This window comes from Myodes glareolus, chromosome 8 (genome assembly GCF_982192425.1).
Source record: "Myodes glareolus chromosome 8, mMyoGla1.1, whole genome shotgun sequence".
Classification (NCBI taxonomy): Eukaryota; Metazoa; Chordata; class Mammalia; order Rodentia; family Cricetidae; genus Myodes; species Myodes glareolus.
In genome coordinates, this window is record NC_142033.1 from 35,891,820 (window position 1) to 35,907,832 (window position 16,013).

The 16,013-nt window shown below is 35.5% G+C and overlaps 1 protein-coding gene across 3 annotated transcripts in view; it reads left to right on the forward strand.

Annotated features, from left to right (window-relative positions):
• Nucleotides 1-14,251, forward strand: part of Gabra4 (gamma-aminobutyric acid type A receptor subunit alpha4) — a 76,282-nt gene extending 62,031 nt beyond the window's left edge. For all 3 annotated transcript variants that reach the window (XM_087908972.1, XM_087908971.1, XM_087908973.1), the window contains one exon: nt 11,823-14,251. In XM_087908972.1, coding sequence (XP_087765098.1) covers nt 11,823-12,344 — 522 coding nt within the window. In that variant the 3' untranslated portion in view covers nt 12,345-14,251. The remainder of the gene's footprint in view (nt 1-11,822) is intronic.
• The last annotated feature ends 1,762 nt before the right edge of the window (nt 14,252-16,013 follow it).

Sequence of the window (16,013 nt, forward strand, 5' to 3'; positions counted from 1 at the left end):
GACTAAAAAGAGAGAGGGGATGTTTTAGAAACTTCTCTATAGTGCTGAAGTTTAGTCTCAAGGGAAAGAATTCATTCCTCCCCATATTACCGAGAAAAGTCTTTAAAAATAGTTTCTATCCTGTCCAGGTGCCTTCTTTCCATTGTCTTTGAGCCCCCCTTTCAACTTTCATTTTTAATATCTTAGCATAAGTGTCACTTTGATCAAAATGCTTTTTTAGCTCAAAGGTGAAGCAATCAATGTACCTCCAGTCGGTACATTGTTATTGATTGATGGTACTTATTTGCTATCATAATGATTAATATTTCCTGGAAGAAATTTCAAGGACTGAAATAATTCTGCCCATTTTTTCTTTGATGCCCAGTTGTGGTTGGAATTTTCTTTGGACTGCCAACCAGCTTCCAAATAAATATTCAGAGACTTATTATTGATTATAAATTTTGTCCAACCAACTCTTTTAATTTAACCTTTTTTTAATTATCTATGTTTTGACTTGGGGCATATTACCTTGCTTTCATTCAATATTTCCTATTTTCCTGCTTCCTCTGTGTCTCTGACTGCCCCTGACTTCTCCCTGGAATTTCTTTTTCTTTCTTTCCCCAGTCTAATTTCTTTCTCCTACTTACTCTTTCTGCTTGGATGTTCCACCTATACCTCCTCACTTTCTATTGTCTGGTCAGCTTTTTATTAGACCAATCAGGCGCCTTAGGCAGGCAAGGTAAAATAGCAGTACATCTCTACATAATTGAACAAAGGCAGCACATCCTTACAGAGTTAAGAAAATACAACTCATCTTTACGTAGTTAAACAAATATCCCACAACACCCAGTGAAAAAAACTTGAAGAAAAATTATACTTTCAGTAAAAAAACTTGTTGGATTAATGAATAAATGGATTGAATAAATGTCTTCAATAAAGTATTTATACTATATATTTTTCCTTGATAGTAATCTCCACCGGTGGATTAAACGTGAAGTGTGTGTTTTTTCCACTAAAAATAAGCTAAAAAGCAAATATACCAGAATTCCAAAGAAATTTAATATGTAGCTTGACTAATCAAAGACATCTTTATGTTGTAAATGAACAATGGCATTTATTCGTTAATTATTTTTTCTATCTGTGTGTGCTGTGTATCCAGTCTTGAAGAATGGTTGTTTTGTATACAATGTTCTGGTGTCTGCAGACGTAGATAAAATTGTGATTTAGACTATTGCAATGACAGCTTCCTATAAAATTGGCATAATCCCTAAATATTTCTGGATAACACTTTATTATGACAAAATTTCATTATGATCATGCTATTTCAGTTATACAATAATAATAATAAAACTTGTGCAAATATTGCCCAGCTATGAATGTAATTTTGCAAATATCCCAAGGCTGTATAAAACATTTTCCTAAGGTGATGCTGAGTTGAAAGAGTGAGTTTATTTTACCTTCCAAGTTTGTGTTTGGAAACTAAAATTTCACTTTTTCAGATTAAATACTTAAATGGTATATAAAGTTACATATATTTATGAGTTGAAATGACTGGGTGTAAGAACACTTCGTGTTCAAACAAGAGGACCCAAGTTGAAATTCTTAGTACCTCCATAAAGTCTAGATATGGTCATACTTGCCTGTAACCCCAGATTATAGCATAAAAACAGACAGATACTGGAAGCTCACTGGTCAGTCTATCCTAAATGTCAGACTTCATGTTCAGTGAAAGACCCTGATTCCCTCCCCAACAAGGTTGAGAACTATAGAAGATGCCAAAACATTCTTCTCTGGCTTCCAAATGCACACATGGTGTGGGAGAATTGTCTGTATTCTGTCAATCATATTTTAATAAAACGCTGATTGGCCAGGCAGGCTGAATAGGTGGGAAAGCCAGACAGGAAGTAGAGGTGGAACAAAGAGACTGGGAGTATTCTGGAAAGCAGGAAGCTCCCTCAGCAGTTCTGCCCAGACCACCGAAGAGGAAAGATGTAAGCTGCCCCACTGGAAAGGGTACTGAGCCATGTGCTAACGTAGATAAGGATAATGGGGTAACATAAGTTATAAGAGCTAATAAGCAGCCTGACCTAATGGGCCAATCAGTTTATAACCTTATGGAGTCCTGTGTGTGATTTTCCTTGGGAGTTCCGGCTATGGGGTACCGGGCGGGACAGAAACCTCAACAAGCCAGCTGGGCCTCATGCTACACACACATATGTGCATATTCCACACCCCTCCACAAGCACACAGTTACATACATTTTAAGGATATTTGTTGTATACATTGTTTAATGCCCAAATCGTGGAAAGACATATCTGTATTTTCAAATATTAGTCACTTCTTTGTGGTCAAAAGATTCAGCATCAGTATTTTACATTATTGTTTTTAATATGCAGTCGGATGCCCTACTGTATCTACAGTAGTCATGTTTCTTTTGCAATATTTTTTTCAGCCATTATCTATTTTCTAGCTCCAGTTTAAGGATTAAAAATGTAAACTGAAAGAGGACAACTACAAATTATTTTGTCAAACATTATTTTTAATATTTAAATAAATACATGTTCTAAAACTCAGCAAGTGCTTAGTAATACAGAAATCATCATTGGAAGAGTGGTGGAAATAGTTAGGGAAAATTTGGGGTGATTAAAGAAAGAGCTGGAATTAACTCCAAAGTAGAAGGTTAAATAAACATGGCAGTTAACTGTATCCCTCTGATACAGATGAGAAGTAGCTAAAAACTACCAAGAGATACTTGAGGTCATTAAATATCTGGATAATATTAACCTCTTATAGAGAATATGCACACACTCCACAGTACATTTGAAAGTCTTCTTCCAGCACAAGCAACAGTGAGAGGAGAAAATTGGCACAGAATTCTTGACAGTTTCTCAGGGTTGCTTTTATGTTGACTTTACCTAGGATTTTTGAGTTTCCACAAAGCCTACCTAAAAGGGAATAGTTGAAAGAGGGAGAACTGCAAGGTTGTTTAGATGCTGCTTATTTTCCACAGGAAAAGATTGATTCAGCATTTTAAAAAATCTATGATATGGATTTAATTTTTGACATTAGATGATCCTCTTAGTCTGCTCCGGCGGGCACAACAAAATAGCAGAGACTGTATGGACTCAACAACAGATATTAATTCCTTCCAATTTTAGAGGCTAGAAAATTTAAGACCTTGGGCCGGTAGGTTTCAAATCTCATGATGTCTCTGTTTTCGTTGCCAGTGTGCCTTCACACTTAGGAGAGAGCTCTCCTGTGTCTTCTCATCTTCTATGAAGATATCCTTTCAATAGATACCCCTATCTAATAAATTGAGACTGAGAAATTTGAGAAGGACAGAATTTAAATCAAATGGTAGTTATTAAACTGTTAATGTTTGCATTTATGAATTTCTTTGATGCATGTTGCCTCTTACCACTGCTTATCTAGTGACCATATAACCTCATTTTTGGACCACTATAATTGAAATAAGAAATAAACAACAAAGGTAATCATAGACTACTTAAGGCACTACGTTCCCAGATTCAATTCTTTTTAATATTCAGTTGTATTTAGAGAGCAAGCTAGCTAGTCTGGAACAGTGAACTAATGCTGTCCCTTATTATTGCATCATGAGATGGAGAGTTTGTTACAGCTGTTTCCTAACCCCTGCCGTTTCCTGAGGACTAGAATTAAGATTTTACCAATAACTGATAAAACACTAAAGAGACAAAGATCTGATAGAATAAGGAAGCCATCGAAAGCTTTGGCATTCAACTATTTGTTGATATGCTTTTTCCTGTATGGAGCATGGCATTGCTGGTGGTGCCTGATTTATTCAAAGCCTGTGAGCATATGTCAGCTGTGAAATAACTATTCTACTGAAGTCAGTCTAGTAGTAGTAGCAGCAGCAGCAGCAGGAGCAGCAGTAGCCGTAGTAGCTTGCTTCTAGTTTCCCCCAATTGCATTTTGTACTTTTTTGTGCATGTGTTAATTCTCATCTTTACTCTACACACCATTTTGAATTTATTTGTGTTTATTTCTTATTCAATCAGCACCAACATATTTTCTTTGTCTGACTTCACCAGAGCTTATTCCTTGTTTTATGGACCAACTACTAAGCTACTCTTCTGATTTTTGGAAACTTGGTTCATAATATGTAGATACAATAAAATGTCTTCTAAGATTTAATTTTATATCAGAAACTTTGTTCATAATCTATAGTATAGATTCATTAAAATGTCTTCTAAGATTTGATTTCTTATAATGGTTCATTTCTGAGTTTTTTTCTATTTTGCACACAGATTCTTTTTTATTTGACCTCACCTAAGTTAAATTTTTGTACACTAATTAATTGATGCCTACTGTATGCTGGGTGTTCATTTATTCATTAGACCAAAGACATATTAGCCATCTAGTTGCATGAAGGGGTCTGAGATTTTTAGAGTAAATAAGTTGTTGTATACCCCATAACTACAAATAGCAGATTCAGTATTGGAATTTAGCAATGTCTGGTTTTGAAATCTGATATCCTAATCAATTACCCAGTGTTAGAAAAAAAAAACATAACTAATCCATGAACTTTTTACAAATTTAGCCTAAGAGTTTGAACATTTTACTCTCTTTAAGAGTATTCTTTTTTATTGATTTTTATTGAGCTCTACATTTTTCTCTGCTCCCCTCCCTGCCTCTCCTTTCTCTTTCAATCCTTGTTCTCAATTTATTCAGGAGATCTTGTCTTTTTTACTTCCCATGTGGATTAGATCTATGTATGTCTCTCTTAGGGTTCTCATTGTTGTCTGAGTTCTCTGGGATTGTGATTTGTGAGCTGGTTTTCTTTGCTTTATGTTTTAAAACCACTTATGAATGAGTGCATGTGATAATTGTCTTCCTGGGTCTGGGTTACCTCACTCAAAATGATGTTTTCTAGCTCCATCAATTTGCTTGCAAAATTCAAGGTGTCTTTATTTATTTATTTATTTATTTATTTATTTATTTATTTATTTTGCTGTGTAGTACTCCATTGTGTACATGGAAGGAAATGTACCACATTTTCCTTATCCATTCTTAAATTGAGGGGCATTTATGTTGTTTCCAGGTTCTGGCTAAGACAAACAATGCTTCTATGAATGTAGCTGAACACATATCCTTGTAGCGCAATTGAGCATCCTTTGGATATATACCCAAAAGTGGTATTACTGGGTCTTGAGGAAGGTTGTTTCCTAATTTTCTGGGGAATAGCCACACTGACATCCAAAGGGGCTGTATCAGCTTGCATTTCCACCAGCAATGCAGAAGTGTTCCCTTTTCCCCACAACCTCTCCAGCATAAGTTGTCATTAGTGTTTTTTATTTTGGCCATTCTTACAGGTGTAAGATAGAATCTGAGAGTTGCTTTGATTTGTTATTTTTCTGATACTAAGTATATTGAGCATTTCTTTAAATGTCGTTCAGTCATTTTAGATTCCTCTATTGGAAGTTCTCTGTTTAGTTCTGTACTCCTTTTTTTATTAGATTATTTGTTCTTTTGATGACCAATTTCTTGAGTTCTTTGTATGTTTTGGAGATCAGACCTTTGTTTGATGTGAGGTTAGTGAAGATCTTTTCTCATTCTGTAGGCTGTTGCTTTGTCTTGTTGATCATGTCCTTTGCTTTTCAGAAGCTTTTCAGTTTCAGGAAGTCCCATTTATTAATTGTTTCTCTCAGAGCCTGTGCTGCTGGGGTTATATTTAGAAAGTGGTCACCTGTGCCAATGCATTCAAGTGTACTTCCCACTTTGCCTTCTATATGGTTCAGTGTGGCTGGCTTTATGTTGAGGTCTTTGATCCATTTGGACTTGAGATTTGTGCATGGTGATAGATATGGGTCTATTTTCATTCTTCTACATGTTGATATCCAGTTATGCCAGCATCATTTGTTAAAGATTCTTTTTTCCTTTTAATAATTTTTGCTTCTTTTTCAAAAATTATGTGTTTAAAGCTGTGTGAATTAATATCTGGGTCTTTGATTCGGTTCCATTATCAATATTTTAGATGACTACAGTACCACGTTCCCTCATTGAATGGGAAAGGACCAGTTCACCTCAGTGTCTGGGTTTTGAGAAAGTGAACTTTCTATGCTTTTCCCTCTTTTTCTCTGAGATAAGTTGGTAGAACGGGTAGAAACAACTTCAGACAGCATTCTAGAGATGTCCATTTGACTTAGCTGAGAACTTCTGCTCTGATGGATTGTCAATAAAGAAGCCTCTACCACTGGGGACATACGTAATATATAAAAGTCTTAGGAATAAAAAGAAATACCAGGAATTGCTCTGAAACAAAATTGACCACAAAACTACTTATCTCAAAGAAATCCTAGTGTGTCAAACCTTCAAATATGAAACAGAAAAAATAAATTTTTAAAAATCTCTGCAAGGGTTTGGGTAATCCAAATAGAAGATAGACATTTGTTTCAGTCCCTAGCAGTGAAAATAATATTTCTATAGCTTATGGAAATGTGAATATTGGATTAAATGCTAACACTAGGAGGAAATGAAATATAATAAATTAGGAACTTGGTGTTTTCATTTCTGCATTCTGGAGCTCAATATATGATAGAATCGCTTGGATACTATTTATGAAATATTTAGCATGTTTTTTGGAGGTAATGTTTTTCATTTCTATATGAGAGAACTTTCTAAAATCACTATTGATAGATCTCAGTAAGTCATTACTTTTGGGCATATTTGTAGCTGCTCTACCACAATTTATTTCCTTATAAAATAGATATTTGACTGCCCTGAAACTTGCTCATGTAGCCTTGAATTAATGTCTTTACATTATTTGATTTTTATTTTGTGTGTCTCTAACTCATTGATATTCTGGAAGATAAACCTGTTCATTATTAGCCTTGTTAGTTTTTAATTTAGGAGTGTTAAATTACATTTTATTAAACTTCATTAACTTCTTGTGCAAAGAATATCAACATAGCTGCTTGCATTCTGCAAACCTAATCTTAGTTACTTTATCTATTCACAGCTAGAGTAATAAGTTGAGATGAATTTTAATTTTTTTTAGTTAGAATACTTCTTTAGATATTGTACCAGATCACAATCATGACTGATGAATTGCTTGGATCTAAATCTGTTTGCTGGTTGCTGCTTTAAGTTGTTGACAATGTCTGAATCTGTGACCTACCATCTCGATCCCACTGCAGTTTTTCCCCTTTAGGCTACTGTGACTCGTGACAAAATGTTTTAAAATTGATTTATCTTTAAAAAATCCAGTTGATACTTATGTCCTTTTGGAAATGACTACGTGTTTGTGGAATACTAATAGAAGATTCTGAAATCTAAATGAATCAACATCACACTGATTGACAATTCGTTTGCTCCAAGACTTGACTTCTACACCAGTATTTTTCCTAGTGATTCCTATTCGGCTAGGAATGGATTTCTCAGTTCTTTGGTGGCTTGTCAGCATGAGAAATGATGACTACTCTTTACACAGTCTACCTTCAGACATAAAAGGAAGATAATTTAAATAGCATTTGGTTGCTTAGCAAAGAGCAAAGATTTATGTCTAAAACTCGTCAAATTACTTTTTCCTTTGTGTAGGATTGATAAATACTATTGAGACTTTTTAGGCCTTCTCAGTTAGATTTAGAATAAAATCCAGATAATTTATTTATTTTTGCATTACCTACAATAGTCCAAAAGCTGGCTCCACAAAAGAAGAGTAAATTTGGCCCTGAATGTAATGTTTTTAAGTAAAAACACTTTGAAAGATCTTGACTTTCTATAATATTCTCATCTTGGTGCAAAGATCAGTTATGAAGTAGGCTCCGACCGAGTAATTTAAAGTACAGTGATTAATAAAACACTTGTTATGCTCTAGAAACTTATTATAACATTCAAACTAGGCATACACAGATTTGGGTTTTGTTTCCTTACAGCAATCCTAATGACATCCTTTATTCTGTTTTCTTCCTTCCCATTGCTTCTTGCTTCATTGATGCATACTTCTAAATACCTTGAACTATATATACAATGTATATCAGAATATAGTTTTCAAACAATTAAAAATTTACCTCTACAAATATCAGATGTACATATGTCAAGATTTTTTTCAATTCATTAGTCAATTACTTAGGTGGGAAACTAATTCAAAATCTTTTGGCGAAAGGGCAATCTATATGCCTGTGTGTTTGTGTGTGAAGGGAGAAGTACATGTCACATGAAATGCATGTAGGGGTCAGAGGAAAACTTCAGGTTTTGGTCTCTGCTTTCTACCTTGTCTTGAGACATACTCTCTACTGTGTACACTAGGCAGTCTGGCTCACAAACTTTGAAACATCACTCCTGCCTGTAGCTTATATTCTGCCTTCATAGCGCTGGGGTTATAGATGGGTCCCACTGCTCCTGAGGTTTATACTATCTCAGGAATTCAAAAGCAAGCCTTTATATCATTTGAATCATGATCTTGTTTACTTGCTGAACCTTTGCCCAGCCCCTCATGGAGAGGTTCTCAGTAGGGTTTCCATCCCTGAGCATGCCCTGAGCCCCCTAACACATTTTTTAAGGAATGAATTCTAGACTGTGATGACTAGTTGTGATATAGAACTGTTTCACATAAAACCATAAGTACTACTGATATTTTCTGCTAGGCACGAAGCTTCAATGGCCCATGGAAACTTTGCAGTGTCTGGTCACAAATCAAATAATAAATAGCAGAGTCACACTCAGGTAAATTATGCTAAAATGTTCACGTCCCTTGGGTGGCCTGCTGATCCATATGCCTTTGTGACATTGAAAGAATATGCCATACTTCTGATTTCCAAGTCTTGAATAAACTTCTGAACAGTAAGTTTTTGAATGCCTCTGTCACTTGTCTGAGTAGAAAAGCTATTCAGTGCAGCAAATCTTAGGAATACTTGCTGTGACTTCTTATTTTCCTCCTCAACACAGCAAGGTAACACTAAAATTTCTCCCAGTTTAAAAATATTGTAGTGGCTAGAAAAGGAAATTCTGAAGAAGGACAAGCCTTGGTCATTTAGCTATTGTGTGCCTTTAGGCAATAGCACCCCCTGAAGGTTCTCTATGAGCTCTGGGCAAAGCAGCCTTTGCATTAGCACACATGATTGAAGGAATTTCCCTCACAAGAGAGGTTTAGAAAGTCCTCCTTCCTGAATGCTTGATTTTTAGTGGTCTATAGACAATAAACTGTTGAAAGAACAACGCTATTACCTAAGAAGTCATGACAATACTTATGCACATACAATAAATATTTACTTTTGCTTTCAATTCTACAGATCAGTGTGAAATTTCTGCTTGTGTTGATTTAGCTTGCCTAAGCTATTTATATTCTCTTAGCTGGAACAAACCCATCAGTTTGTTGTTTGGTCTCACTGGGATAAATGATTATGTTCCAATGGTTTCCTACCCTGCAAATTCACTTGGGAGTGTTCTTTGTCATTTTGGTTACAACACCTTAAGCAAGATGAAATCAAATTAGACCTCTTGAGGTAGATTTGGAAATGACGTATTATCATTACCACAGTACATTATTAGCCAAAGAAATGAATAATTTAGATTATGGGCAGATAAAATCTATCTCATTTTGAATTTTACAATCATTGTTATTATTTTGATATATGAGTGCTCTCTCTGCCTGTGTGCCTGTATGTCAGAAGAGGGCATCAGATCCCATTATAGATGGTTGTGAGCCCCCCATGTTGTTGTTGGGAATTGAACTCAGGACCTCTGAAAGAGTAGCTGGTGATCTTAACCACTGAGCCATCTCTCCAGTACCGGACTCTATCTCTTGATCAGAGAGGAGTGTGCACATGACATGGGGCGTGACTGTAAAGATACATAATGGATTAGAATCAGCTTTGTAACCTGTCCACTATACAGAGTATGTTTCACAGGATTTCAGAAAATTCTAGAAGAATACTAATCCAGAGGGAATTCCAAAGAGACTCTTCAATATTTTTGCACTTTGTTCTAGAGAGCAGATACATTATTAGAGTCAGTTTCATCTTCTGATCTTGCTATTAAAATTCATGAATCAACAGTAGGACTATTAGATTTATTGTCACTGTTTAGAACTATTCATTCCAAACTTCTGAAGTAAAGACTTTCTGAATTTATATTGACACTTTCAAATCTGATGAATGGGACCACCCATTCATTATACTCATCTTTGGGAGGGCATCAAGTACCTTTCTGTCCCATGCTTTCTGGTGATGCTGTTTTTCAAATTTGCATGAGTACTTCTCACTCATAAACTGCTCTTGACAGGACATAACTCTGTCCAGACTTTTAGAGATCATTGGTCAACATTTTCCTCTTTAGTTCTTTGTCCTGCGAATACTAGTCTCCTTGTTCTACACACATTCTCAAATCATCTCTTCAGTTCGGGAGGCTGGGTAGCCTTTTTGTGGGTTCTTTTTTCTCTGCACCACACTATGGAAACTCTCGGGTTTGTTTCTTCTCTCTCAGTGATTCTCATCCTATGTTGTTTGATATCCAGTATCTTCAGAAAATAAGTTACTGTGCATATTATATATATATATATATATATATATATCTTTCTATTAATTTCAATCAGGGAAAAAAATTCAATCTCTGTCAATCTTTGTTATTCTACCATGGATGGAGTTAGAAGTTACCCATCATTAGGTTAAGAATTAGTGAACCTGTAATCAAACTGTAAGCAGAAATAAATTCTCTCTCTCTCTCTCTCTCTCTCTCTCTCTCTCTCTCTTTCTGTGTGTGTGTATGTATGTATGCAAGTAATAATTCTTCACTCCCTTCCCTTTTCCATGTATTTTGAGTTATTTTTACTTTATATGTGCTTATGTTGTGTGTATATATAGGTTTGCATGTGTGGGTGCACACACACAAGAATGTAAAAGTAGCAGTGTGAGTGTGGAGGTCAGAGAACAACTTGTTGGAGTCAGCTCTCTCCTTCCACTATAAGGGTCCTGGGGAAGGAACCCCAATTACCAATCTTGTCAGCAAATGCCTTTACTAATCGAGCCTTCTCTCTGCCCCTACTTACTAGTTTACTTTTAATATGTTTTACTTTCCTTATATTATTTTTATTTCATGATATGTAAGTATACATAATTTCTCTCCAGCAATAGTATAAACCCTTGAACACTTTTATATTCTTTACTATGTATGTAAGATTTTAGAATAAACTAAAATTGATTATTCTTTTATGTTAAATGGGGTTTAAGAATTACAAAGGAAAAATGCAGCATGCAATGGTGTCTTCAGCTTCTATGCTGATGTTGACTTTGATTTCAATTGTCTCCAACTGAAATTTGTCGCGATATGTTAGGCCACAATTCTCATTAGTTCAGCTGCAACAGCTTAGGCGAATACTCCAAGCTGACATAAGGAATGCATTCTAAGCCCCTTGAAGTCTGCTTTGACTCTATTTTGTGATACTGCTTTCTCCTTTTTTTCTGTTTTCAAACTCTACTCATTGACCTTGAAGCCATAATTCACAAGAGCATGAGCTATGGAGTGAACCTTTATAAAATGTCTGATTGTAGTGTCAAGATATATAGTCATAGAAAATGCCCATCTCTCCCAGCGGAACTCTCAATTATATATTTTCATTGATGGCCTCTGAGGCCTGTTTATTCCGGTCACCCATTTGTAAGCTTCCTCTTAATTCTCTTTACTACTCCATCTCTTTACTTACTATTAGTAAGGGTAGAAATAAGCAATTATATCTAGTTAAATAGTTGCAATGGGTTTTTGAATGGTTATTTTATAGACCGCCAGTAATCATACATTTTTGACTTTGAATTCTGTACAGATCTACATAAAATTCCGTAATAAATGTAATTTTTGATGTATCTTTTCAGAATATACATGGCAATTTGAACATGAGGAAAAGAACAAATGCCCTGGTCCACTCAGAAACTGATAGCAATAGCAGAACTGAGATGGGGAACCATTCCAGCAAGACGACCACAGTCCAAGAGTCTTCTGAAGCCACCCCTAAGGAGTACTTAGCTTCCAGTCCAAACCCATTCAGCAGGGCAAATGCGGCTGAGACAATTTCTGCAGCTAAAGGTCTTTCCTCTGCGCCCTCTCCCAGCCCTTGTGGCACATCAAGACCGGCTTCCTTGGGGTCAACTTCTACTCGCCCCGCATTTGGGTCCAGACTTGGGCGAATTAAGACCACAGTTAACACAACAGGGGCTGCTGGAACTGGGTCGGCCACACCTCCTCCCCCTGCTCCACCGCCTTCCGGATCTGGCACAAGTAAAATAGACAAATACGCTCGTATTCTCTTCCCAGTCACATTTGGGGCATTTAACATGGTCTACTGGGTTGTTTATTTATCCAAGGACACCATGGAGAAATCAGAAAGTCTAATGTAATTTTGTTGCTATAGTAATTTCATAAAAGATGATGGAAATCCAGACTGTCTTTTTAAATGTTTTTCAAGATAAGTATTCTTTACTAAAATAAAAATTTTATGTAATTTTTTGAGTTTAAAAGTATAAATCAGGTAGATATCAAGAGAGTTAATCAATCCCTCAGTGGCCAGAAAGTGAACCATGTTTCCTTACAGAAAGATGATTTTAAAAGAATCTATTCAGTGTTCAAATTGGATGGAATACAGACTATTATGGAAAGTTGGAAAAAGGGAAATAGGGCCAGAAGAGATATGTGATGCATATTTTTGCATTGAAATTTGAAAGAAAAAAAAAGACTGTGATATTTTTAAATACACCCCATGAAATCAACCAGTCACAGAAAATTTCCCATTGGCACTGCCCTTCACCAGAATTGTGTCCTGCAAGTCCTTTGCCAGAAAAGCATTTTCCTCCTAAACAGAACACTGGGAAGAGGAAAATAGAACCAAACAAACACTGATCAATACAGTGAAGCCTTGGTGTCATCAATAATAGACACCGACCAGGGCAAATGTGTTTTCTGGCACATATTGGTCCAAAAAAATTAATACTTAACAGTTGACTTGAAATGTTGTGCTCTGAGCCAAAGTTAAATTCATTGTATAAATTCTTTTTCATAGTATCTCATTCAGTTATGTACTGTATACATTTACTACATAGTTCCTCAGAGCCTGGAGCCTGTGTGTTCTAGGCAGTTTAGAGACAATTTTCTAGGGAGGTTCTTTCACCTTTACAGAGTTACTTCAGTAGTAGGACAGTCAGTGCATGTTAAAGAACCGTAATTTAACCTAGCACATTGTGTTCTTTAATGAAGGCAATTTAGTTAGACTCTGACAACATAGCCAATATATTTGTTTCTCCTGCACTGACAGAGGAAATCAAATACACTTGTTCCTATAGTCACTTTGAGATAAGTACATGTTCGTACAATCTGGATGATTGGGTATCAAACTATAATGAAATAATGATAGAGATTGTTCTATAGGTGAAGAAGCATCATATATATAAAACATAAAAATCATCTAGGCACTGGAAAACCTAACCTATTACCTGTGTCAAATTTGATTCAGGTTACATATTACAGTTTTCCCACCAGACCAGATCTAAAATCAAAAGTCTGCATAGGCCATTTTTATGCTTACTCAAATAGAGAGCAATATTTGCTGCCCAAATGCTAACGTTCTTGGAAGCCTTTGTGCTCATAATGTCTGTATGTCTGGCATGTTTTGTATTTGTTTTCTGGGAGTTTGATAAGATTTTATAACCAAGGAACTTTAAAAATTAAAGGAGCAGTTAGAGGGGGAAAAAAAAGAAATAAAAGTATACTAGCCTTGGATGGGGTGTGACTGTGAGATGTATCTGGTTTTTCAAGGACTGACTTTGCCTTTGCATTCTGTAGGCCCAACAGGCTAATTGAATCTCTTGCAGCTTCCTAAATAGCTCAGTCTTGGTTAGTCTTCTTAATGTTTCACTTCCTGATTTCTCCCCCGTATTTCTATTTGTTCATGGTATATGTAAATGAGTATGTTCTGGGTTGAGTGGGCAATATTTGATAGAAACGAGCATCTTATAGGCAGAACTTCTTATTTTCTTGGAAAATTATACTGATTAGTATGAACTTTTGAGTTACTACCTTGCTTTGTAATGGCTGCCCATGAAACTTAGAAAATTTGAAAGTGTAAAATTTTAATTGATCTCCATCTGAGAAGTCCTTCTTTTTTATTTCGAACTATTTTATAAAATTAAAACACTTTAAGGTTAAAAGATGTGGAAGAAATCCTCACTTTTAAATTGATTCCAGCAAAATAAGGCCCAGGAACATCTGTAAATATGTTTATACATTTAATAAAGAGTAATTGTACATAAAAGTTTATATTAAAATTATTTCATGAGTGTAAAATGCTTTTGACTCTTAGACCAATGCTTAGAACAATGATGGGAAAACATCATCACTTTTTATACCAATGCATAGATCTATTGCTTTGGAGATGAACACTCTTTCTATTTTTTCTTTTGTTTTTGTTTATTTGTTTGTTTTGTTTTTCCCTATTGTCCCTTTTTTAAAAATTATATTTGTTCCTTCTAAACTTTAAATGCCTTATTGGCCTTTTTAATAATATACTTTAAAAAAAATTTTATGGATTTTAAATGGATTAAAAATAACTTACTCTGTCTTGATAGTTCAAACCTGCATCCCCAGTTTTGGGAAGATTGATGCAGAGAAACTTCCTAAGTTTTGAGGCTACAGAGTGAGTTATAGGACATTCTGGGAAAGAGTGCAACACGGTCTTCAAAAAAAAAAACCCAGGTGAATAAACAATAATAATTTAAAAAAATAGGATCAAAGCCAATACCCCTGCTCTCGGGGCAGGGAATAAAGAAGAGTCTTCGTATGCTCCCAAGGGAAGCCTTCAAGTTGCTGTGTAGACCAGGCTGATCTCAAACCTGAGTTTCTTCTATCTGTTGCCCAGACAATTGAATTATATGTGTGTAGCCCCATCACTAGAAAGGACTAAACAATCCAAGGAGTCACCATTGCTCATTTTAAGCCTAAATTGACCAAAATATATTTTTTGCTAGTATACAGACTCTCTCGCAGTTACACACAACATTCTTAATAATAACAATACCCGCTTTGTTTCACTGAGACCCTTCCTTACCTTTTCTTTTGGTCACCCTTTATGTCTTCCTCATAACTCAGAGGCACATTGGATATTCTTGTGTGATCTAGTCACTTTTCACCATTATGCGTAAGAATCACCATGGGATCCCAGCGTCCTGGCCAGTGGTGTAACAAGCAACAAACAAGTACCACCTTCTGTTGGAGAATGGAGGCTTTTGTGTAACCGCTTTAACATTTAAACTCAGAATTCTTTTATATTTCACTGCTGAAATTGTTACTTTCACTTTTCCAATTCCAAGTTGGCTGGTTATAGCTATGTAATCACCTCTAATTTCCCCCAGCCATGACTAGTTATAAAATACATTTGCATGACTAATCCATGGTGAACAAAATGATTTGCCTTTGGGCATAGACCTAGTACTTTCTGTAATATACACTTCAAACTGAGCCTCACAAATTTTAAAAGACAGTACAACATCACTCTCCTTCATATTAGAGATGAGTCACAAATCAGTTAATGATGAAGATAAATGCAGTCGGCTGGAATGGACTTCTGAAAGGTCATTTTTCAATCACTCACCTTTCCAGGGACCTTATTTCAAGTCATCCATAAAAATGTGTGTATTTTATTTTATCTTAAGCCAGACAATTGCTTCAGGTCCAGGAGAGGGGAGAGAAAAGCTCTTCATTCACCTGTACCCTACGTCAACTGGTCTGATCCTCTAGACTTGATAATCTTCAGTAGGAAAGAGAAAAGAGGATCGTCTTGGTTTTATGTTTTGACCACATTGTTGTTTAAAATGAGTCCTGTAACTACCCCTGTGTTAAAAACATGGAGTTAAAAAATGTTATCTCTATGGTTTGCTTAAATTTCAATATTATATGAATATCATTATAAATATAAGCATATACTTACAATAGATACATGATATAGTTTAAGTCACAAATACATTATTATCATCATTGAGAAATTATGTATTATTACTTCAAGCTGTGGTTTATTTCCA